The 24,363-nt window shown below is 36.8% G+C and overlaps 1 protein-coding gene across 1 annotated transcript in view; it reads left to right on the top strand.

Moving 5' to 3' along the window:
• DPP6 (dipeptidyl peptidase like 6) overlaps positions 1 to 24,363 on the top strand; it is a 1,232,953-nt gene that overhangs the window by 715,718 nt on the left and 492,872 nt on the right. Inside the window, exon 3 of the mRNA XM_036759527.1 lies at positions 3,281 to 3,379. Coding sequence (XP_036615422.1) covers positions 3,281 to 3,379 — 99 coding nt within the window. The remainder of the gene's footprint in view (positions 1 to 3,280; positions 3,380 to 24,363) is intronic.

Raw genomic sequence — 24,363 nt, 5'->3', positions numbered from 1 at the left:
CAAATGTCAAACAGAATGACATTAATTTTCCCAGACTTGTTATGGGCTGCCTGAAGCAAGTGTGATATAACCTGCCCACACATATTCCATCTATTTATCTTAGACTCACAGGGTCAGATAGCCTGGCAGTATTTATTTAGTACTTTGTCCCTTCAAGGTTCAGTTTGACTGTCATACTTATTATGAAGAGAAGATCTTGTAGGAGAGACTTTATACCCCTAAGGCTCTGCCTTTTGGAAACAGGTTGCAAACCTGGAGTACCTTTACGTATTAGTTCAGTGATATTAAATAAACCTTTGTGTATTAATATTAACAAGCTTAATTAAATCAACAACCATATTAAGTGCCTGCTATGTGCCAGACATTGTGCTAAGAGATGTAAAGACGTAAAGGGACTGGAGCCATAAAAAAGGCAAAATGGTTACAGCTCTAAAGGACCACAAAGACTAAGAAGGGAGACAACATGTGAACAATTTTTGTAAAGTTACTTAGTTTTGAGGACATTTGTTTAAATATGGACTTACCTATTAAAATCTCAGGGCAAACTAGTACAGCTTAGACAAAAATAGTTTGTAAACTTGCCCCATTCCTCCTAGAGTATTACTAAGTGGTAAATCCACTATTTAAAATCTTGGTCTCTCACCAAGCTATTTCTCTTCCCATAAGCTTATTGGAAATACTTGGTGAGATGACAAGGCAGATTGTCCCATTGGTATATATTTTTTTCTCTCTCTGTCCTCTCTAGTTAAAAATATAATGTCCAACAAGATTTGGATTTCTTGACCTCACATTACTATATAGGGATGACAGGCACTTGGCCAAGAATTTTTTGGTTTCCTTTTCATCCGAACATGTGATTTCATAATAGTAGGGAGATCTTAATGAGGAAAATCCCTGTATCAGTGCAAGATAACATTTGTTTTTAAATTTACCAGCCTAGACAGTTACACTGAAATACAGAAAGATTAAGTGGCCTGCGTAGGGTGACACAGTCAGTATGTCAGAGGCAAGTCTTGAAGCTTGGTCTCCCTGACTACAGGATTGGCTCCATCCATTATACACTGTTAACACTCTTTGCCAAAAGTAGAGTGAACCTAAGGAGAGCTAATCAAGAAAATTTACCTGGAGTCTAGTAAGCCCATTTAAGAATAAGTTAAAGAAAGGGAGAGACAAAATTGTGTGAGAATTTACTTATGCATAAACACACAAGCTAAATTCAGCAGAAAACATGGGAAAATAGCAGTAGAAATTTTTAGTAATTCATAATTCAAAGGAGATAACTTCAGAGAATACCAGTAGGAAAGTTGTGTCCAGCTTACAAGAGATCAGGTTTTGAAATTGAAATTCAAGAGAATTCCACAGAGATAACAATTTCAAGTGAAAGGAGTAGAAGAGATAACTAAGTGAAAGAGAGTGATAAAACCTAGGAATGTTAGATGCCCTTACATTTCATTTATTTTTAAAATCCAAGGGCCCAGGTGATTATACATAAATGTATCAAACATAGTTAATGAGCTTAGTTAATAAGTTACAATAGTTAATAAGATCCTAATGCAAAAAGGCAGGGGAAGCTTCTGGATCAAGTTCAGCAAAAAGAAATGGTTCTTCTGCAATGTCAGTCCTGCAGAGAGGTGACTATTCGATCTTAGAATTCATAATAAGGTGGAGAGAAGAAAGCCTGGCATAGTCTCGCATATACCCTAGATTTGAGAGTAGAGAAATTTTCAAAGGGTGTAGAAAAACTACAGAGAGAAAGAACACATGCTTTATAATTTTACAGGGGAAGAAAATGCAAGAAGAAGGGAAAACTACAAAGAATGAAATTCAAGTGGTAGAAAGATACATTATATGAGTGAAAAAGAAATGAGGTAGTTGTCCAAAAGGGACTATGTGCATATACTTGGAATTGAACAATTTAAACTTTCTTTTAATCATGTAGATAAAAAAATGAAAAGTAACTAAACATAAATGTCAAAGTATGTCACAATACTGTAAGAATTGTTGGTGCGAATATCAAGTTCAGAATAAGCTAAGATTGGCAATGAATGCCAGGGTCAAAAGAAAGGGTGCTTTTTAAAGTGATATTAGTGAAAAGAGAATGATCACTGAATGTACGTTACTGCTGTTTGAGAAGGATAGTGCTGTGGTAATGAACAATGGAGAGAAACAAAACAATTCAACTTGTGTTTTGCTTTTAGTTTCTCTGAAAATGAAAATTATCTTTGGATTGGAACAGAAAGATCAAAAAAGACTAATAGGGAGTTGAAACCTTACATAAATTAAAGGCAAATAGAGCACCTAGCTGCCTTTGATAAGTTCATCACCATATACATGGGAACTTCATCTCAGGGCACTTAACTCTCAGATATGATTGCTGTGAGAAGTGTAGTCAGAAATGACGTGATGTCAGCTTGGGGGAGGGTAAGCTATCTCTTGTGGACTTTCTATTTTCTGATGTTTAATATTGATATCAGTGACTTTGACGAAAGCATAGATGACATGCTTATCAAATTTTCATCATTCAGTTGAAACTGTCCTCTCCAAAATGACTTGTATACCACCTTCTCTGTAAAGGTTAATTTCCCAGTCTAATTTACTTTTCTCAGTCTTATCATTTGTGACCTCTCTGCAGCATTTAAGACTATTGACCAGGCATTATTCTTGAATATTATCTCTTCTCCGGGTATTTGTGACACTGTTCTGTCTCGTTCTTCTCCCACCTATCTGACCACTCTTCTGGAGTTTCCTTTGATATGCAGGATCCCAAATCAACAGGCTAGCCACAGGGTAGTGGATTCTTCAAGTAATATGGTAATGAAGATAGTCCATTAGTACACAGAATGGTCTATAACCCACAGGGGTGAAAGAAGAGCCAACAGTGGCGAAATCACAGATCCTTGAAATATTGAAGTTATAGAGTTACCAAGTTCTGTGTATTTGTCCCCAGTAGCTGACATGGTCTTGGAGGGAAGACATTATGTCTTACTTTATTATGATCTATATCTTTATCTCTAGTCCTAGTTTAGTGCCTTCCACACAGCAGGCCTTTGATACGTGTTTGTTGAATTGCATCAGATTGAAACACTGAATTAAAAATGATGATTTCGGGGCAGCTAGGTGGCGCAGAAGGACCTGAGTTCAAATCTAGCCTAAGACACTTGACACATGTACTAGCTGTGTGACCTTGGGCAAGTCACTTAACCCCAATTGCCCAGCCAAAACAAACAAACAAACAAAAAAAAAACAAACAAAAATGATGATTTCCTTTTTTTTTTCCCAGCTGAAGATAACAGCCTATCACAAAAGAGAAAGGTAACAGTTGAAGATCTATTCAGTCCAGACTTCAAAATTCATGATCCAGAGGCTAAATGGATAAGTGGTGAGTCCTGTGCATATTATAAGAACCCTCTACTCACAAAAATATATGTACCCTTGCTCCTTTTGCTTCCTCCTGTTTACTCTTTCCCCCCCCCTTATTTCCAGCTTGAAATTGTCTCCTCCTTTTGGCTATAGAACTGGAACTACTGAGTTCTTTCTGTGTTAATCATCTTGTTGTCACAATGGGAATCTGTAAATCTCATAACTGTAGTTTTTTTTTAATGTGTGTTGTTGCATCATGGTGCATTGACACAGCATTAGCTTTATACAAAATGAATCTTCTGATTATATTTCTACAATGTGTCACCTCACTGAGACATTGCTTTTTTGGGGGGAGCAGAGGTGAAATGTTGCTAAGCAACAGTTGTACTGCAGAAAACAGAGCTGGACTTTTCCTTCCTTCCTTCTTTCCTAACAAGCTATGCATTCTTTGTCCTGTGTTCTGTACATCTCTTTGCCCCTACTCTCTATTGCCTAAAGGTGCCAAAATAAGTTTTTAAAATGGCATAAGATGATAAAAAGAACAGCCCTGAAATATTGTCAAGATAAGTAAGACCAGGTGTGCCAAAGCATACTAATATCCACATTTCCCCATTGGGGTTTAATCTGATAAAATTTAAAAAAGTGACAAAAATGATGGCAAATGATAGACATTTAAGATGTTTAAAGTTCCTTCTCTGACTTACCTCGTTTGGTCCTTACAGCAATACTGTAAGGTAGGTACTACAAGCAACATTAGCCACATTTGACATTTTCTTGTGACTTAACAGAAGTTAAATGCTTTCCTTGTGGTAGGGATCAGATCATAACACTGGCTCCAAGACCGGGACAGCTTCCTCTTCTTTATCTTCCACTCAATGGAGATCAGAAGGAAATAGTCTAAGGACAAGTCATTGTTCTACCAGTGCTTTTTTTGTATGAAATGTTAAGCAGAATATTGCCCAGGTAGATCAAGTGATTGCTTCATGTAACTGAATAAAAGTATTGGGAAGCAAGTTCATTTTCTTTAGACTGACAGAAAGCATCACTGGGACATCCTCAGCAGTAAATACGATAGACATGGTATCTACTTCATCCCATATAGTTTGAGATTCTGCTGGTAGGTGTCTAGAATTGAAAAGCTTTACATTACATGGAGTTTGAGGAGTCTGAATGTCGACTACGATTAAATCTATTAAAAATGTTCTTCTTTTATGGGTCAGTGTTATGCCTGGGCAACCGAGGGCAGTAGTTTTGTCTGTGATTATGCCGTAATTCCAGTATAGTTTATCTGTTGAATTATATCATTATTATTACCTAAAACAAATGTAAGGTTATGTGTGAAAAAAGATGGCAGCAGGAATGCAATAGTGAACTTTACAGAGCTTTACTCATTCTCTTGATCAGATATTAGAAAAGACTTTAGAAACCATGTCTGCCCAAGGCCCTTGACTGAGACCCAAAAAGCTAACATGTCTTGCCTAAAGTCTCATAGCTAACAAGTAGCAGAGCCAGTATTTTAGCTTAGATCCCCTTTCTGGTACACCTTACTGTTTTATTGAAATTTTAGGTAGAATGGTTGAGAAAAAAAACAATGATTCCTTTGAATTTGGTTGGACATAATGAACTTTGATGCACATGGGATTGTAGGGACTCTAGTCCTACATATCTCTAAGTATAGAATTTTCCAAACTATGGGGCATGCCCTAGCTTAGAATGCTTCATTCAAAATAGTGGCTGAAATTATTTTATATTTTTAAGTATACCCCTTACATGTGAGATTAGTGAGCTCTCCTTTGGCTTAGAATGGTCAGTTCTTGAGATGGGTGATGGGAGACAAGTTGTAGACCCTCTCTTGTCTCCTCCCTCATAGTTATAATGTTAAATTCGGACCTTATAATTAATTCACTTATTTCTATAAAAATAGAGAGAAGTGAAATAGAAGGAAATAATGCACATATTGTGTATCTATGTGTGTTTTTCCTTCTGCTTGTATATGTGTATATATGTGTATCATATATGTATGTATGTGTACATATATGTATATGTGTATATGTACTTTTTTTCAGTGGTGGAGAGAGTTAAGGGCAACAAATTACTTGGGTTTAACTCTTTGTTTGGTGATCCTAACAAGATAATTGGAAAAGCAACAAGGATTTATCTCCAATCTTGAATTTCTAATAAGAAAGTCATTGAGCTCTCTTTGAAAAGTGTTTTCTTTCTGTCCACCTAAAGGACATGAACTGCAGTTTAATAATTGTGCCATTTTTATATAAGCTGTGGCATTACAGATTCTTCACATAATATTCAGGGAATTTATTTACTGAATTCTGTATCTTTTCCCTGATCCTCTCTATGTTATCATATAGACACTCTTTGCATCTTTCTTTGATTATGTGTTTATAGCATCCAAGTATATCCCTTTGGCCAAATGGCCTCTGTCTCACAGCTACATCTCCATATACATATGTAAGTTCCTGACAGCCAGGAGATCATGTTTAAAATATCTCTGTATCCTTCTATCACCACCACCACATTGGGAGCATTGGACCTACTACTTTTCTCAAACTCATTATTCTCGAGCATTATTATCTCAAACTTGTTGATTATGTAGTGGATGAATGGTTTAAATATATGCATAAGATATACTTCGTGCAGAATGTTGATATGAGTATATACACATTGACACAGCAAATAAGATAAGATCATTGTATGTGAGATATCTAAATATCTTGCATTAATAAGTTTTGATTATCCATACTGAAAATGAAAGCATAAATGATTCAGAAAAGCTTATCAACAAAAACTTGCTTCCATTTAACTTTTAAACATATGGGTATGGTATTTGGGGCATGGGAAGAGCAGCTGATTTACCTTCCTAATTACATCTTTCTTTGGCTAATATAATAATCAAAGAAATTTGCTTTCATGTTCATACTCCTACAGACAGTGGTAGGTGATGGGTCAGAAATATGCTAACTATTCAGGGGAAATCTGACCCAAACCAGCCCCAGATCAGCTTTTGATTTTTCTTATATTGACCAAGTAGGTAATCATATATCAATACCTCAGAGTTAGCCATGCATAGAGCATAGTTGATACTGCCTAACCAGCCTATTATATATAAAGCCTTTCTTGATTTCTGCCAGTATAGTGAATATTATTCATGAATGCCACCCATGGTTCCATAGAAAAAAATGTCTCTGTGTCTAAGGAGGCATTTAGAAGTATTTTAACAATTCTTTATGAAATAATCCACATAAAGTGTGACATTGCAAAAGAATAACTAGGTCACTAGATGCCTTTGAAAACTAGCTACCATTTAAAAATTACCTGAGATTAGTTTTCTTTCTCCTTCTTCCATTTTTCTTCTTATTAATCCTATTCCTCTTCTTCTTTCTCTTTCCTTTTTCCTTTTATAACTTTAAAGATATATTTCACAGATTTGATTAACATTTAGAAATTATGCTTTTTATTTTGAAGCTGAATAACAAAAATGAGCATTTCCCTAAATATAGACTGCAAAAAGAGGATTAAGTCTAAGTCTGCATTTCACACTGCTTGCTTTTGTAAAAACCATAATAAATTCCCTCTATTACTTTCAAAAATATCCTGCTTGTTTCAGCTTCCTTTTGAACTTTATTCTTTCTTCTGTGCCTTAAAAAAAGCCTTTCCAATGACCCACCTTTTTTTGACTTCACTATTTCTAATTGTCTCCATAATTAAAAACGGAGGGGTGCAAAACCCTTATCACGTATAAACACAGTCAACCATGAGAAATACAGTGGCGCTGTCCAAAACCATATGTCTCTTTCTATACCTCAAACCGAACAGTTCAATCCCATCACCTCTCTATCAAAAGGTGGGTTTTAAGCCTCATCGTAGGTCTATGGATACAAGATTGATCATTGTTTTTATTAGAATTTGTAAACTTTCAGACTTGTGTTTATTCACAGTGTTATTATATATTCTTCTGGTTCTCACTCTACCTACATTCGAACTTTTTCATTTTCTCTGAAATCTCTTTCATCATTTCTTATGGTGCATCAATATTCTCTCACATACCACAGCGTGTTTAACCGTTTTCCGATTGATGGACACTCCCATTAGATTCCTATTATTTTCTTTATTTTTCCCCCTTTTAAGTCTTCTTTCAGGATCAGGAAGTTTACTTTCCTTGTGATTTTCCCCTCTTATTATTACCCTCTCTTTTGACTCCATCTTCCTTGTTCCCATTTGTTTTTCTGTTGAGTTTTGATGTACTTCTGTATAAAACTGTATGTGTATGTGTGTGTGTTCAATTCTTAATTCATTTCAAATAAAATCAAGGTTCACCTAATGTCTACTCTGCTCACTTCCACTTCCATTTGTTTAAATGCAGAAAGAGACATTTCTTTTTAGTCATGGAAACGATTATGAATTTGTTTTCTTGGCTATTCTTATTTTTTAGGGTTTTTTCTCTGTTTTTAATTGGAGGTGGGGAGAGGAGTATATGGATCTTTTCATATATCCCAGTTATAAGAAATATCAAGTTCTATTCCCTGTTTCTCCTTTATACACTAGTATATTCCTCTTACCTTCCCTCATTTCCCCCTCTTAAAACCATCAGACCAGAACCAGTCTGTCACAGGTTCTCCATTGTTCTGCTTTAATTCCCTCAGTACCCTTTAAAGACAATAAAGTTCTGGCAGGACACATGTTTCTTCTCCCCATATTAGAATGTTAGACCTACATCACCACAAAATCCCTTCCACTTGCTCAAATGAATTTACATTTCTTGGTTGATCTTGCCTTTTGTGTTTGTGTTTCAAAGTTCCTACCTAGCTCTTATCTTTTCATCAGAAATTCCTGAAGACTCTCTATTCTATTAAAGATTTACATTTTTTTCCCCTGTGGAATTATACTCAGCTTTGCAGATTAAGTTATTCTTGGCTGAGGTTATTTAAGTAAACAAAATACTCTATTTTCCTTCAGCTTCTGTTTCATAGGTCAGGATATTGTCAGTCACTGAGTCAGAAAAACATGCTAATGAATCATAGGATCATCAGATGTCTTGGAGTCTTTTTTTGGCAAGGTAATTGGGGTTAAGGGACTTTCCCAAGGTCACACAGCTAGTACATGTGTCAAGTGTCTGAGGCTGGATTTGAACTTGGTCATCCTGACTCTAGGGCCAGTGCTGTACTCACCGCACCACCTAGCTACCCCTAGATGTTTTGGAGTCTTAAGTGATCTTAGAAGTCATCTATCTCAACTCCCTCATTTTAGAGATGAGCCTTTTAAATTCTTCCAGTTGTTAGTGTTTTCTTCCTCCTCAAATTACCTTTAATTTATTTACTTAAAGATGTGTGGTTTTTTTTTTCCCAGTAGACTATAAGGACAGAAATTGCTTTAGTAGTGACTTTGTATCTCCAGGAACTACCATAATCCCTTGCACTTGGTCTGTATTTTAATATTTGTTCAATTGAATTAAATGGAAACTAAGTCCCAGAGTGGTTAAAGGACTAGCTAGTTGACTGTGGATAATTCCTTTAACTTCTTTGAGCCCTAGCTTACCCATCTGTAAAATGAGAAATACTAACTCTTGTACTACCTACTTCACAATGTTATTGTGAGGAAAGTATTCCCTAGGGCATTATATAAATTTGAGTAGTAGTTGTCATTGGATAATGATGTTGCTGCTGCTGATGCTAATGTTGATGGCTAAGGTCAATTAGTTGGTGGCAGAGTCAGGAGGAGATTTCATGGTTCTTGCCTACCAAGTTGTTGGTAGTCTGCTATGTGCTGAAGTGGTAGAAAAAAATACTATTGAAAATGATGACTACTTTTCTGGGAATTCTTTTGGCTTTGTCCTTGTGAAGATATCTTAGAATTTCAGCTTTTTATTGCTTTCAACTCTCACTCATTTTGATTCCTCTAGTTCAAGAAATGTAGGAAAAATGTCCAGGAGATAAAGAAAGCTGATATAATTCCCCAATGAAAAAGAGACTTTTTTGTCTTTAGTGAATACTAAGTACTAAAGTTAGGAAAAGAGTTTCAGATTGAATGTTGGATAAAATGGTCCATAACTAATTAATTTTATTTATTTGTCTGGCAAAAATATGTTAGGCTATAATAGTCTTTTGTGTGTGTGTGTTTCACATCCTAGACTTATATTATTCATGTCTACTATTTGGTCTGATGATTAGAACAAAGACCTTGAAAATTCTAGAATGTCTGCTTGTACATGTCATTCAACTTTGAATTTTGGTTAAAATACTGAGTCATGCTATTTGATGCAGGTAAAGTAAATGACCTGCCACTACCATACATGAAAAGAATACCATAAGAGTCTCCTAAAAAGATGTTTCTAGTCTATGGTCTGTAGTCTTATGATCTCATGTGATTTCTTTCTATATTTAATCTGATTTCATGTCTTTGGCTTAATCTTTATACTGAGAACTGATAAATAGAGTAAGAACTATAGAAATTATACCTTGAAAGAACAGTATTGGGCTATGTGTTTTTATTTTTTTTATTCTGAACTTAACAAACACCCCCAAATAAGCATCTCCATATGCAAAGTAGATTATAAAAAGATAATTTTATATGAAACAGTGAATCTCTAGTCTATGCTACTTGGTGTTATTTTTAGTATATAATAAATTTAGCCTTTTACTTTCAATCCTGTTCTTGTCTATGCTGCTTTCTGAACTTTTGTTCTCTTCTGGAAGAATATTTCATTGACCCTCTTTTTTTTCTTTTCTTCTTTTTCCTTTATCACAACTTCCAACCTCTTCTCTTTCACACACTTCTGTCCCCTTCAATTAAAAACAGAAAAAAAATTCCTAGTAACAAATAAATATAGTCGAGCAAAACAAATCCACATGGTGGCAATGGTGAAAAAAAAAAAGTATCTTTGTACCTGGAATATATCACTTCTTTTTCATGCTTCATCATAGGTTTTCTGGACACATTTGGTCATTGCTTTGGTAAGAGTTCTTAAAGGTTTTCAAAGTTATTTTTTCTGTACAGTGTTGTTATCATATAGAAATTGTTATCATGATTCTGCTCAATTCACTATCCATCAGTTCATACTGCCCACTTCTCTGAAATCATCTCTTTTGTCACATACAACACAACAGTATTCCTTTATATTCATGTATTGTAATTCATTCACCAATTTTGCAGTTGTGGGGAATCTTATATTTATATTCCAATTCTTTTCTTATCCTGTTTTCCTTCTTAAGATTCATTTCAGTATCAATATGTTTATTTCGGTTGTGGCCATTCCTTCCCAGTTTTATCTCTCCTCTTAGCCCCAGTTCTCCCTATCTTTACCTGTTCCTCTGTTCCATTTGATGTATTACTATATCACTGAAAATTGTTTAATAGGATGGGGAGAGAACAATGTTTCAAGAAAATTAATCTGGCAATTATGTGTTGGTTATATTAGAGTGGCAGCAACTAGGGTTAGGGAGATTATTGAAGTTTCTGAACTGATTATTAAATCTAGGAGTAAAGTGATGAAGATCTTGCCTAATTTAGTAATGGGGAAAAACAAGGTGGAGGTAAGAGATGTTTTGAAGGACCAATTGACAGGATTTAATGGTCAATATGAAATAGAGGTTCAGGAATAGGAATACATCAAAGATAATGGATATTTCAAGCCTGAAGTACTAGGAAAAGTAGTATATTTGAAATAACTAAAATAGGAAGGGAAATTATAATTTAGTGTTTTTAAATTTTGAATTTCAGGTAATGGCAGAAAACTCAAGTGGAAATATTTTAGGAAGCATTTAGTGAAATAAAGTTGAAATTCAGTTGAGAAATCAGGACTAGTGATGAGGATTTGGATGTGGTCCTCTTGATCATGCTTGAAGCCTTGTTAATGAAATAACTCCATAAGGGAAAGATTGTAGCTATGGAGTAGAAAGATTCCAGAATGAGCCATGGAGGACAGAACAAAAAAAATGAGTCACAGAAGAAAACAAAAAAGAAATGGTCAAAGAGGTAGAAAAATAACAAAGATCTCATGGTGTCATAGAACTCAGAAAGGCAAGGGAAGGAACTATACCTTCTCCTTACCTTTTTCCTATGTCTCCACATTTACTTTTCCTTAAAAAAATAAAGTGGGTCTCCTTCTCTTACCCAGGCTGGAAGTACAAGAACTACTCAAGGTCCTCAGTGCAGGATCATTGACCTACTCTATGACTTGAACCAGGCTGACCCTCCTTAGGTAACCTGGTTCCCACCCCAACCCAAGCTCATTACAGGTGTCCTCCACCACTTTTTTAAAAGCAAATTTTGTAAATTGAGACTGTAATGTAGCCAATTGCCTTTATTGGAAAATACCTTACTATTGACAGCACGCACGCACACAATTCTTCTGCCCAACTGAGTTAACTTTGTAGAAAATCATATGGGTAAATAAATCATGATAGAATTTTCCTTCACCAGATTCCAATTTTCTTGGAAAAGATTCTCATGTTAAGGTTAGTGACTGAGGATAGGAAGAGGTTGTTTATAACAGAAGGGAAAGAACTCTCTATGTAGAAAGCATTTAAGTTCCTTTTTCCTTATCACTTGCTCCTATGAAAAAGATGGGGAACAATTTATTTATATATGTCCTCTGTAAACAATTGTTCTGCCAATGTCCTAAAACTATGAAAACTGTCTAAATCCCTAAATGACATACAATTCTCAATAAACATGTTTTTGCAGATTTGCTTTTTGCTGGGAAAAATGGAAATGCATATGGCAGTGGTCCCCTTAGGAAGGACTTGATGTTTGCCTGTGCTCTCAGTTTTCCTTGACCACTCTCCCTCTCCCTTTCTCCCTCTCTTTCAATGTCTCTCTCTGTCTCTCTCTCTCTGTCTCTCTCTCTCTGTCTCTGTCTCTCTCTCTCTCTCTCTTTCTCTCTCTCTCTCTCTTTCTCTTCCCCCCTCCATCTTGCCCTCCTTCTCTCCCTCTCCCCATCCTGGGACTTCATGGAGGTAGTGGCTCACAGGAGCCTGATCATGTTGACTCTTGGTCCTGAGCAGTGAGGACATGGTCTCATTAGCCAGTGATTCAAGTTCTCTCCTATTGATCTGAAGATCCCATTCCAGTTTAGTTTCAGTGGTGAGCTAAAAGTTGGCATTTTTCTCATGAAGGGCACCAGGATCCCTGGACTGTTTCCATTTGTTTACATTCATTTCCATCATAGCAAGCACTTGTTGGAGAAGAAAGCTTTGAATCTCTGAGATATGGCACTGGAAAGACTGTAAAATTGGAGAAAATTGGTTCTTTTGAATGTAGAGAAATATCAGCTGCACAGTGGAAACTGGGAAAATGTATGTTTTAGCAAAATAAATTGGAGTCAGTGCATAGGGCTCAAAGCAAGTTGATTTCCACATTTGCTTTCTCTTCCTCCCTTTTGTTATTTTGAAAAAAGCAGATGGATTGGTATAAAAACTTGTGGGATTGGGTGGAGAAGAGACTGATTAAAATTTTTTTTTTTCCCAAACGAGCTTTATTTGTTTATTTTTGAAAGGACGCACAACTATTACCTTCATTCTAGGATTGCTTCTTTTTCACCACCTTGAGTTTATCTATCTGGAGTTCTCTTTCTGTAGGTATATAATCCTTCTTTTTCTTGTTTTTTAAAATTTATTTTTAGCATTATTTTTTTTTAAATTTTGATTTCCCAGTGGTCTCCATCCCTGCCACACCTTCCACTATTCACTGAGAAGGCAAGCAATAGTATATCAATTATATGTGTGAAATCATGCCAACCGTATTTCCATATTAGCCATAATTTTTTTTCAAAAAGAAAAAAGTAGAGTGAGAAAATTATACTGTAATTTGCACTCAATTCATCAATTCTCTCTCTGGAGGTGGAGAACATTTTTTCATCATGTGTCCTTTGGATTCATCTTAGATCATTGTATGAATCAGAATAGCCAAGTCTTTCACAGTTAATCATCATTACATTTCTGTTATTGTGCACAATGATCTCCTGGTTCTTCTCACTTTACTTTGTGTCAGTTCATGTATGTCCTGCATGTTTTTCTACCCCCCCATCATTTCCCACAGCACAATAATATTCCATTACAATAATATGCCTCAACTTGTTCACCCATTCCCCAATTGCTGAGTATCCCCTCAATTTCCAATTCTTTTTACCACAAAGAAGTTGCTATAAATATTTTTGTGCATATATATATATATATATATATATATATCTTTTTCCTTTTCCTTTGATCTCTTTGGGATACAGACCTAGTAGTGACTGAAGGGTATTCACAATTTTATGGCTTTCTAGGCATGATTCCAAATTCTTCTCCAGAATGGTTGGACCAGTTTACTGATAGACCAACAATTTGTTAGTTTACCTATTTTTTTTCTCAGCCCCTTTAGTATTGGTCATTTCTGGTGAGTGTAAGGTGATACATCTGAGCTGTTTTAATTTGTCTTTCTATAATCAATAGTGTTTAAGGTTTTTCATTTGACTGTAGATAACTTTGATTTCTTCTTCTGAAAGCTTTCTTCAGGGGCACCGATGTGGTGCAGAGGAGAGAGCACCAGACCTGAAATCAGGAAGACCTGAGTTCAAATATGATCTCAGACACTTGACACTTACTAGCTGTGTGACCCTGGGCAAGTCACTTAACCTTGATTGCCTCACTTAAAAAGAAACTCATCCCCCCCACCCAGATAAGAAGCTCTCCATAACCACCTGGAAAAGTCTGAAATTACTAATAATCCAAGAACTATAAATTAAAACAACCTTTAGATATCATCTTAGTCTTGTCAAGCTGGTAAAGATTAGAAAAGCTAAGAAAACATTTTGCAAGGGACAGGAATGAAAGACACATTTATTTCAATACCTGTAGAACAGTTAATTGGTTCAGCAATTCTCAAAAATATTTTGGAATGATGCAAGAAAAATCACTGTTTTTATACCATTTTACTAAGAAATCAAGCTGCCAGGATTATATCCCAGGTTGTTGATAAGAATATACCCATATGTATAAGAACATTTGTAGCAGCAATATTTTCTTTTTTAAAAAAATTTAGTTTTCAACATTCACTTTTATAAGATTTTGAGTTCTAAATTTTTCCACCTCCCTTCCACCTCCCCAAGAGAGCATGCAATCTGATATAGGCTATATGTGTACAATCATATTAAATGTATTTCCACATTAGTCTTATTGTAAAAAAAGAATCAGAGTAAAAAGGAAAAACCATGAGAAAGAAGAAACAAAAAAGAGAAAATAGTATGTTTTGATCTGCATTCAGACTCCATCATTCTTTCTCTGGAAGTGGATATCATTTTCCATCACGAATCTTTTGGAATTGTCTTGGATCATTGTACTGCTGAGAAGAGTTAAGTCTATCAAAGTCAGTCATTGCACAGTGTTGCTGCTGTGTACAATCTTCTCTTGGTTCTGCTTACTTCACTCAGCATCCGTTCATGCAAGTCTTTTCAGGTTTTTCTGAAATCCACCTGCCCATCATTTCTTATGGAGCAATAGTACTCCGTTACATTCATATACCACAACTTGTTCCATGATTCCCTAATTGATGGACATTCCCTCAATTTCTAATTCTTTGCCACCACAAAAAGAGCTGCTATAAATATTTTTGCACATGCGGATCCTTTTCCCTTTTTGTGATCTCTTTGGGATACAGATCTGGTAATGGTTTTGCTGGGTCAAAGGGTATGCAATGTTTTATAACCCTTTGGGCATAGTTCCAAATTGCTCTCCAGAATGATTAGATCAGTTCACAACTTCATCAACAGTGCATTACTGTCCCAATTTTTCCACATCTCCAGTATTTATTATTTTCCTGTTTTGTCATATTAGCCAATCTGATAGATGTGATGTGGTACCTCAGAGTTGTTTTAATTTACATTTCTCTCATCAGTAGTGATTTAGAGCATTTTTTTCGTATGACTACAGATAGCTTTAATTTCTTCACCCAAAAAAATGCCTGTTCATATCCTTTGACCATTTATCAATTGGGGAATGACTCATATTCTTATAAATTTTACTCAGTTCTCTATATATTTGAGAAATGAGGCCTTTATCAGAGATACTGGCTGTAAAAATTGTTCCCCAGTTTTCTGTTTACTTTCTAATCTTGTTTGCATTGGCTTTATGCAAAAAGTTTTTAATTTAATGTAATAAAAATTATCCATTTTACATTTCATAATGTTCTTGATCTCTTGTTTGGTCATAAATTTTTCCCTTCTGCATATATCTGACAGGTAAATTATTCCTTGTTCTCCTAATTTGATTATGGTATCACCCCTTATGTCTAAATCATGTACCCATCTTGACCTTATCTTGGTACATGGTGAGCAGTAATATTTTCAGTAGCAAAGAGCTATATTAAAACATGCCTAAGGACTGGGGAATCCTCATATAAAAATTATGGTATATAAATATAATAAAATATCATTGTGCTGTAAAGAATAAGAAATATGAAGGATTCAGATAAAAATAGAAAGGCTTAAATCTAGTGATTCAGATGAAAGTGGAGTTAAAAGAACACAATATATGATGAATAAAGCAATATTACTAAAATCAACATTGAGATTAGAAAAACCTCTGGTAACATATGATAATACTAATAGCATATTAACAAAAATCTCAAAGAACTTTTTTTCCTTTCTGTTAATTGATAAACTAACTTTTCAGGAAATATACTTTGTAGGTGTTGTTTGGATATTTGGGGGAAATGTCTGCTATGCAAAAGGAATTTTTTTAAAGAAACAGAAGCAATTGTAAAGCATGGATGAGAGGGGTAGAAGGAAAGCTGAAAACTCACTGGAGAAATGACGCTAGAGTTATTTGTGAAAAGAGAAGGCATGAATCATAGAATCTTAGTTTTTACAGGACCTTTATGGCTATGGAGTCCATCTCCCCACCTGAATCACCTCTGCACTGTACATGACAAGGGCTCAGTCCTCCATATAACAGTTCCCTCTATCAGATAATTCACTATGCTGCTTTTGGAAAGCCCTTATTATAAACTCTCCCGATAATGAGCTGAAATTTGCCTCCCTGTGAACTTCCACCATTGATCCTGGTGGTTCTGTGCCCTAGAGATACGTAGAATACATCTATTCCTTCCATATGACGACCCTTCAGATGCATGAATGTAACTATCATTCTACTTTCTGACTTCTCTTTTCTATGCTCAATGTCCCCAATGTGTTCATTTGTTTCCCATGTCACATACTTCACTGTCCTGGTCAGTTTCTTTTGGACATACTCCAGTTTATCAATGTCTTTCATAAAATGTGGTACCCAGAAATGAACTCATTGTTCTAGATATGGCCTAACTAGGGTAGATTTAGGAGACTCATTCCTTCCCTTATTCTTATTCCTGGTGCCTAAAATTAAATCAGATTTTTGGCTGCTGTAAAGCATTGTTGATTCATTGCAGTTTCAATCAACTTAGCACTAGCCCTCTTTTATTAGAACTGTCATCTAGCCATGTCTCCCTAATTCTGTCTTGGGAAGTTGATTTTTTTAAATCCAAGTGCAGAATTTGATGTTAATTACTCTTCAATTTAAAATTATCAGACCCAGTCCACCATTCTAATTGATTTCCTATTCTTTCAGCCAATGTATTAACTATCCCTCATAATTTTCCATCATTTACATATCTTAACTTCATGCTGTCTATGTCTTAAGGAAACTGATAAAACATATTGTGCGAGATAATGATGAGGACTTAGCTCTATGGAATTCCATTAGAGAACTTCTCCCAAGCCAACCCTGATCCATTAACCAATACTCTAGGCTTATTTGTTATCCACTTAAATATACTATCTTCAGTCCACATCCCAACAGGTTATTTCATGAAAGACTTTATCATAACCTTTGCTGAAATTAGACAGTCGTTTCTCCTCCTCACCTCCAAAGATACATCACAGTCCCATTCCCCTTATGCACATTGAACCCTATTCTAGGTCCAAGTTATTTTATCTACTCTTGCTACCTTCAAGTCCAGGCAAATGGAAGATGTTTTGGCTTTGAGGAAACAAAATGGGAAAACTCTTAAGAGCCAGTGCTCTAAGAATCTGTAGAGGATCAGATTTCAGCTACATAAAAAAGAAGTATTAGAACTATCCAAAAAAAGAAAAGAATTAGGACTATCCAGAAGGAGGTAGCAGATAGATTTTCACTGCATCTTTTTGTCACCATATATCAGTTTGCCAGAGATTTTATATTGGAAGATTTTGTTCAGATATGGTTGGACAAGATAAGCTTTTGAGGTCCCTTACAAAACTTGAGGATTTTGTTATTCTGTGATTGCTCCAGTATTCTTGCCAAGGACACTGCAGCATGTAAATCAGACTAATAGAGTTATTGTCATTCTCTCCTCAGGTTGCGGGTGTTAATAAGCACTTGTGATCCTCTTATGGTCTTGATTGGGACAAGAAATAGTGAGAAACTACCTTACCTAAAAGATTATTTTATCATCAACTCAGTTATTTGCAAAGAGATTCTCTACAATAGATCTTGCCTTCTTGCTTTCTTTGATTAAAGGACAGAACTTTAGTGAGCTTTGAGTTCCACATTATAACTAACAGTAATTTTGCCTAGGGCAAATGAAGGGAAACACTGTAGTGCAAAAGATTTTCTCATGGAGAGAGAGCAGTCTGCTTCACAGAGAGCCTGACCCTCGTCCCAACTGGCTTGTGGAAGCAGGTCCTAAGAGAAGTTGTCTTTGGAAGGAAGCATGCTTCCTCCCTATGCCCCGCCCCCCCCCCCCACCATGTTGACACCTTGGGATAAAACTTGGTCAGACATTATAGTTACTTATCCTGAGGAAGGGGGTGTGGGGAAAGTCTAGGATTTTGAAAAGGAGCAATTAGATGACCTAAAAGAGTTATGCATCATGGAACCTGAAAAGGAGAAAATAATCAGGAAAGTGGTCATCTGTTGGAAATAGGAGTGTCAGGACTGAAAGGATTCATTGTATTTTTCCATTAGAAAATCAGTGGTGACCTTTGAGAGAATAGCTTCAGAAAAGTGGGTGGGACTGAAAGCCAAATTGCAAGGGACTGAGGAATGAGAACACTGTGAGGAAATGGAGATTTCTGGTGCACACTGTTTAAAGAAGCATTATCATTTAAATGGAAGAGAGTTAGGTTAACTGGTTTAGAGTTTGGCCATGGTGAAGGGCAAAGTGCCTTTTAGGACAGAGGAGTACAGATTATGCTTGTAGGTAAAGGGAAAAGATGTTGTGGAAAGAGAAGGATTTAAGATCAGTATGACAGAGAGGGGATAATTAATCTATGAGTTCATAGAAAAAGTATTGAGGTATAGAGGAGTGTAATTGAGTAAGTAATCCATCACATTGGATGACCTACAGCTGCTCAGTAAAGGTAGAGTTGAGATCATCTGCTATGTCTATAGAGTTGGGGCTTGAGAAGAGAAGAAAAGATTTGGGACCATGGGTGCTAGAAACACGATAGCACCCCAGTAAGGGTTCTGCAAAGCAGCTGTGAGGGTCCAAGCTGAGATCCTACAGCTTAAACATACATGAGATGACATTGCTGTGGTTTTGATGACATTCTCCAGTATTGCTTCACAACTCAGGAACAGGAGTGAAGAAATTGGATGAGGGCATTGCCTACATCTTTTGACTGAACTGACAAGATCAGTGATGATGTGGACCAAGTACATTCATGTCCTAACTTTAGACTCAGAGTCTTTATGAACTTTTCTGTATAAGAATCATAGATGTCCTGATGGCAGCTAATCCCAGTTTGTCTTGCTGTTGCTCCACGTTCCAAGAAGCACACAGTCAGGACATGTGAAATGGTGCTTTTGGGCTTCTTGCTTTGGCCTTCACAAGTCCTTTGTAGAACTCATATTGAGCGAGTCAATAAGTCATTTTCCCAAATACCTATAATATTTGTTCAACATGTTCAGCATGAGAGAGGAGAGGTACTATTTTAACTCATTCCTTCTATCATCCATCTAGCACTTTCATTGCTGTGCTATAATCAGAATGGTTGCACAAAGGACAGAGAGACTGGGTTCATGGCCAAATTGGAGAATAAAAAAAAAAATCCCTGGCTTTCAAGTCAAAAGACCTGAGTTGAAATCTCGGCTCTGCTGCTTCATTTCTTGTGTGGCTTTGGGGAAATAATTTTAATTCTCAGTTTCCTTATGTGCAAAACGAGGGAATTGGCCTAGATCATGGAGTGTGTCATGTAGCCTTTGATATTCTGAGGAAGCCTATGGACACTTTCCCAGAAGTGCATAAAAATCAAATTGCATAAATGCATAAAACAAAATACATAGGATTACAAAGGAAACCAGTTATATTGAAATACATTCATCACAATATTAAACAGCAAAGTTCGCAGTTGTCTGGGTTAAAACCTCTGGTCTAGATGATTTCCAAGATTCTTACCAGCTCTAAATCTATGATCCTGTAGCTTTCTAGTTAGTGAACTTCATTATTTAATGTTAAATAAAGCTTATGAATGACAGATGAAACTGCCGGAGGGTCTAGGATGAAGCAGATTTTCAGTTCCTTCTGCCTCTGTCTTCCACCTTCTGTTTTGTTATAAGCCACCTGTCTGTCTTTTTCTTTATCCATGGTCCTCCCATCCAGCACTCAGGCTTTTTGTTTGTCATCATCCTCCACTGTTCTCTACTGTGGCCCCTCCTTGGGCTTATCTAGGATTCTCTCAGGAAAGAAATTCAAATTGGCACTGAAATTCTTTACCTTGCTTTAGGGACTCCACTTGGAGAATGTGGTCCCCATACTACAACCCCTTTCAATACCAGTGCTCGTTCACAAAAACTCAGAGACTTAACTGTCAGCACTCATAGCCTCCAGGAATTCAAGATCTGGGGGAAACAAAAAAAAATAGATGTGTCTCATAGAGGTTGGAGAGCCCTCCTTCATAATAGGTGGTAATGGGGCAGAAGAAGTAAGAAGAGAGAATTGCAGCAGTAGGGTTTTTTTATTACTACTTGTGTTGAGGAGATGTATGCTGGAAAAAGTAGAAGTAAAGTAAACCTCACACTGCAACCCCACTTTCCCTGTAAGTCCAATTAAGGAACTGAGGTGTGTTTCAGCAGTGATTGTGTTAGAATGTTAACCAGGCACCAGAAAATCTTGTCAAAGCTCCACACTTTGGGACATGGTCTGTTTCTACCTGTTCTTAGGGAATGAGGCAGCATCAGTGACAAGGAGCAAGGAAGAAAGAGTCAAATGCTGTAATCAAGTAAGCAGTGGTCATGACTCATGACCTTAGGCCTCTCATGTGAAGAATGTACCTCACACAGCTGTCTAGGATGGATGGCAGGGAGCATCTAGGCCTTTGGCTTACTCTGTATCCCCAGTGCTTGTGATAGTGCTGCAGGACTTAATAAATGCTTGTTGACTGAAAGCGATAGAATAAGTGCTATTGTCTTGGATTGCCAGAAAAAGGCCTTTGGTGTAGAAGGGAATAGTCCTGAAAGAAATAAAGGAAGCAAAAATAACCTGTGCCATGGGAGAGCAGGAACTTGTTGGATAGCTTCCTTCTCCTTAAATTTTATATTTATATTGATATCTTTTGTTTTCATATTATGTTCATTTCCAAATATATTCCTCTCCCTCTGAAAAAGTCATCTCTCATTATAAATAAATAAATAAAGGAAGGGAAGAAAATAATTGAGCAGATCTATATAACTCATCACCTAAATCTGCCTATGCATGTGGTATTCAACACTCATAGTACACACCCCCCAACACACACACACACACACACACACACACACACACACCCCTGCAAAGGAGGGTAGGAAATAAATTTTCTCATTTCTTCTCTGGAGCCAAACTCATTCATTATAGTTGCACAGCATTTGATTTGGGCTTCTTTGCTGTTGTTACTAGATAGAGATTATTGTAGTTATGTGAATACTATAGTATGTTAATACTATAGTTATAATAATATAGTTATTGTGCATATTACTGTAGTTATATTCCATTTCATTCATTTACCACAAGTTGTTATTCCCCCTAATGGATGGATATCTATTTTGTTTCCAGTTCCTTGCTATGACAGAAAGCATTGCTGTGAATATTTTAGTCTGTATTAGACCTTTCTTTTTGTCTGTGAACTTCTTGGAGAGTGAGTGTGTGTGTGTGTGTGTGTATGTTACGCATATAAGTGGGATCTTTGGATCACATTTTATGGAAATTAGATACAGCACTGGGATAAGCACTGGGGATACAAAAAGGGTCAAAAGATAGTCCCTGCCCTCAAAGAGCTTACAATTTAATGGAGAAGCTTACATTTCCTGAGAATAAAAATAAGTTGATTTCCTAAATGGTTGGACTTAATCATGGCTCCATCAAGAGTGTATTAGCATATCTGTCATTAGCAGGTAGACCGGGGACCTGTATTCTTTCAGTGCTCCCAACATGGTCTAATTGAGGCAAAGTCTGATTGCCATTCCTGTGTTGTGAGATCTGCAAGTTCTTGACCTGCGTTGGGTTTGTATAAGAGTATACTGCTACTGCATTCATTCCCTATCAGCTAGCTAGAAGGCGCTGTTGGGTCAGTGGCAAAATTGTAGACTTTCCTTTGGTCTTCACTGCCTGCCCTGGTTATTCCTCTGTAGGCTGGTCTCAATACTAGAAGTGAGACCGTACTCTGTTCCTGGGGTCTGAACCATACCACTGCTGTTGCTGGCTTCTGAACTTCCTCCTTTTGTCATATACAGCCCAAGCCAGAATGCCACTGCCCTTCACAGGTCCCCTTTTCTGTCTACCCTAGGTCTGTGACGCACAATTACAGAGTGGACAACAAAGCTGCCATTCCATACCTGTCCTCTTCACAGTGTCCTGGTATGCATATGGAGGTGCCTCATACAAGTCTGGAATCTCCTCTTGTCTTGGTGCACAGTCTCTCCCAGGATGTTGGAGTGGTCTGTGCTATGTATTTTTGGCCAGACCCCATTCCCAGGATCCAGAGACCTCCCTATCTGTCTATGCAGAGCTGAGCTGGACAGGGACTTAATATCACTATTTCTGAATTTCTTCATCGGGATTTAGTCTGGTTCACTTTTTAGATCTATTTGGACAAGTTTATAGAACAGAGCTTACCACACTGATTCCTACCAATCCACTATCTTGGCTCTATCCTTTGCAGCTATTTTCAATCTGTCAAAATTAATACTGACAGCTATCTTTGCTTCCTTATTCATCATTTTTGCTATTGGGAGTGTGATGATTATGATGGTGATTGTGAATAAAGTATGGAGATGGTCCTTGGCTCTCTGAAATGTTTAGTGGAACTTATTCAACCCGGTTTCCCTAACCATTTCACTCTAAAAACAAGCTCACTAGAATCCTGAAGACTTGTCCAAACTGCAATGGAAATACCCCTTATTCTTAGACAAAATAAGGATGTAATTTAGGAAGTAAGATGCAAGAGGGATTTTTCTGTGCAAGACCCACACAATAGTCTGTGCAGTAGAAGAGGGAAAGAACAAAGTCTACAAGCTGCAAGTGTTCCACTGTGTATTTTCTGGGAATCAGCCTTAAGTATTCACATAGCCCATGGCCAGGTCAAAAGGACCAGCTGCCTTTCTCAGAGCTGTTCTTTTGAAAAATTGGCAACTTGAAGGTCATAGCAAAAATGCTGTTGTGTAAGTGACGATTTTGTTCAGCACTCCCAAACTAGCCTCTTGAGGCTCTGGGGGGCAGTCAGATGGAATGCATGCTTCAGTTTTTTTTCTCATGAGATGTTATTTATTTTGGTTATTTGATTTATTTTCATTTTGCCTTCTTAGTGCTATCTCAGACACCTCTGGGCAACTATCTTCTCTTTGAGCAACCATCAACTTTCCTCCACCAGAGTCCTAACAAGTGAACTGATAATCCTAAGAAAACAGCCTTGTTCCATATTATTCTGAACTGTTTGTTTTTCTTTTAAAACCTGGCATAGTACAAGGCATATAGCAAATGTTCTGTGTAGGAAGTGGGAATAGGGGATTTTTTATAGATCTTTTCAACTCTTAAGATGCTATGTATGATTCTAAATGTTTGGTTGATATATCAAAATCCTAGGAACCTAGTAATTCGGAAGCATGTCCAGAGAGAGACAGCCCTTCTTTCCTGGAATCCAGAGAGTTTTCTTTCTCCCTTCTTCCCATTGCTCAGATGATATGTCTATAACGTTTGTATAGAGGCAGTGTAGTATAGTCAATAGAATGCTAGATTAGGATTTAAGAGGATGAGTTCAAATCCTGTATCTTAGGAATAAACTCTTTGAACCTTCCTTTGCTCATCTTTAAAAGTGAGGTTCTAATAACTGTAATTGTTGACCTCTCATTTGGTTGTTGTGAGGCTCAAATGAGCTAATGTATTTAGAGTAGAAAGAGCGCTGACTCTGAAGTTAGAGAATGTGGGTTCAAATTCTACCCCTTGAGTACATCACTACCTTCCTTAGCCTTAATTTCCTCATTATAAAATGAGGGAGTTGGACTACAAGCCCTTGCAGCTCCTTTTTCTAGCGCTTATCCTATCCTTATTCTATTAAGTGATTCAAGTCTGAGGGATCTTCTTATCAACCACCTTCCTTCATGTTTAAATCCTAAATGATTGAGATGAATTCTTTTTCTCATTCATGTCCCTTTTAGTTGTTGTTGTTCAGTCATTCAGTCTTGTCCAACTCTTCATGACACCAGGGATCATAGTACACTGGGCCCTTCTATTCTCCACTATCTCTTGAAGTCTGTCCAAGTTCATGTTCATTGTTTCCACCAACCTATGTATTCATCTCAACCTCTGCTGTCCCCTTTTTCTTTTGCCTTCAATCCTTCCCAAGATCAGGGTCTTTCCCAATGAACCCCATCTTCTCATTAGGTAGCTAAAGTATTTAAGCTTCAGTTTCAGTATTTGACCTTCCAGTGAATAAAGCCTGAATTAATTTCTTGAAGTATTGACTGATATGAACTCCTTGCTGTCAAAGGGACTCTCAGAAATCTTCTCCAGCCCCACAATTCAAAAGCC

Source organism: Trichosurus vulpecula, chromosome 5 (genome assembly GCF_011100635.1).
Source record: "Trichosurus vulpecula isolate mTriVul1 chromosome 5, mTriVul1.pri, whole genome shotgun sequence".
Classification (NCBI taxonomy): domain Eukaryota; kingdom Metazoa; phylum Chordata; class Mammalia; order Diprotodontia; family Phalangeridae; genus Trichosurus; species Trichosurus vulpecula.
This window is presented reverse-complemented; position numbering and strand designations above follow the sequence as displayed.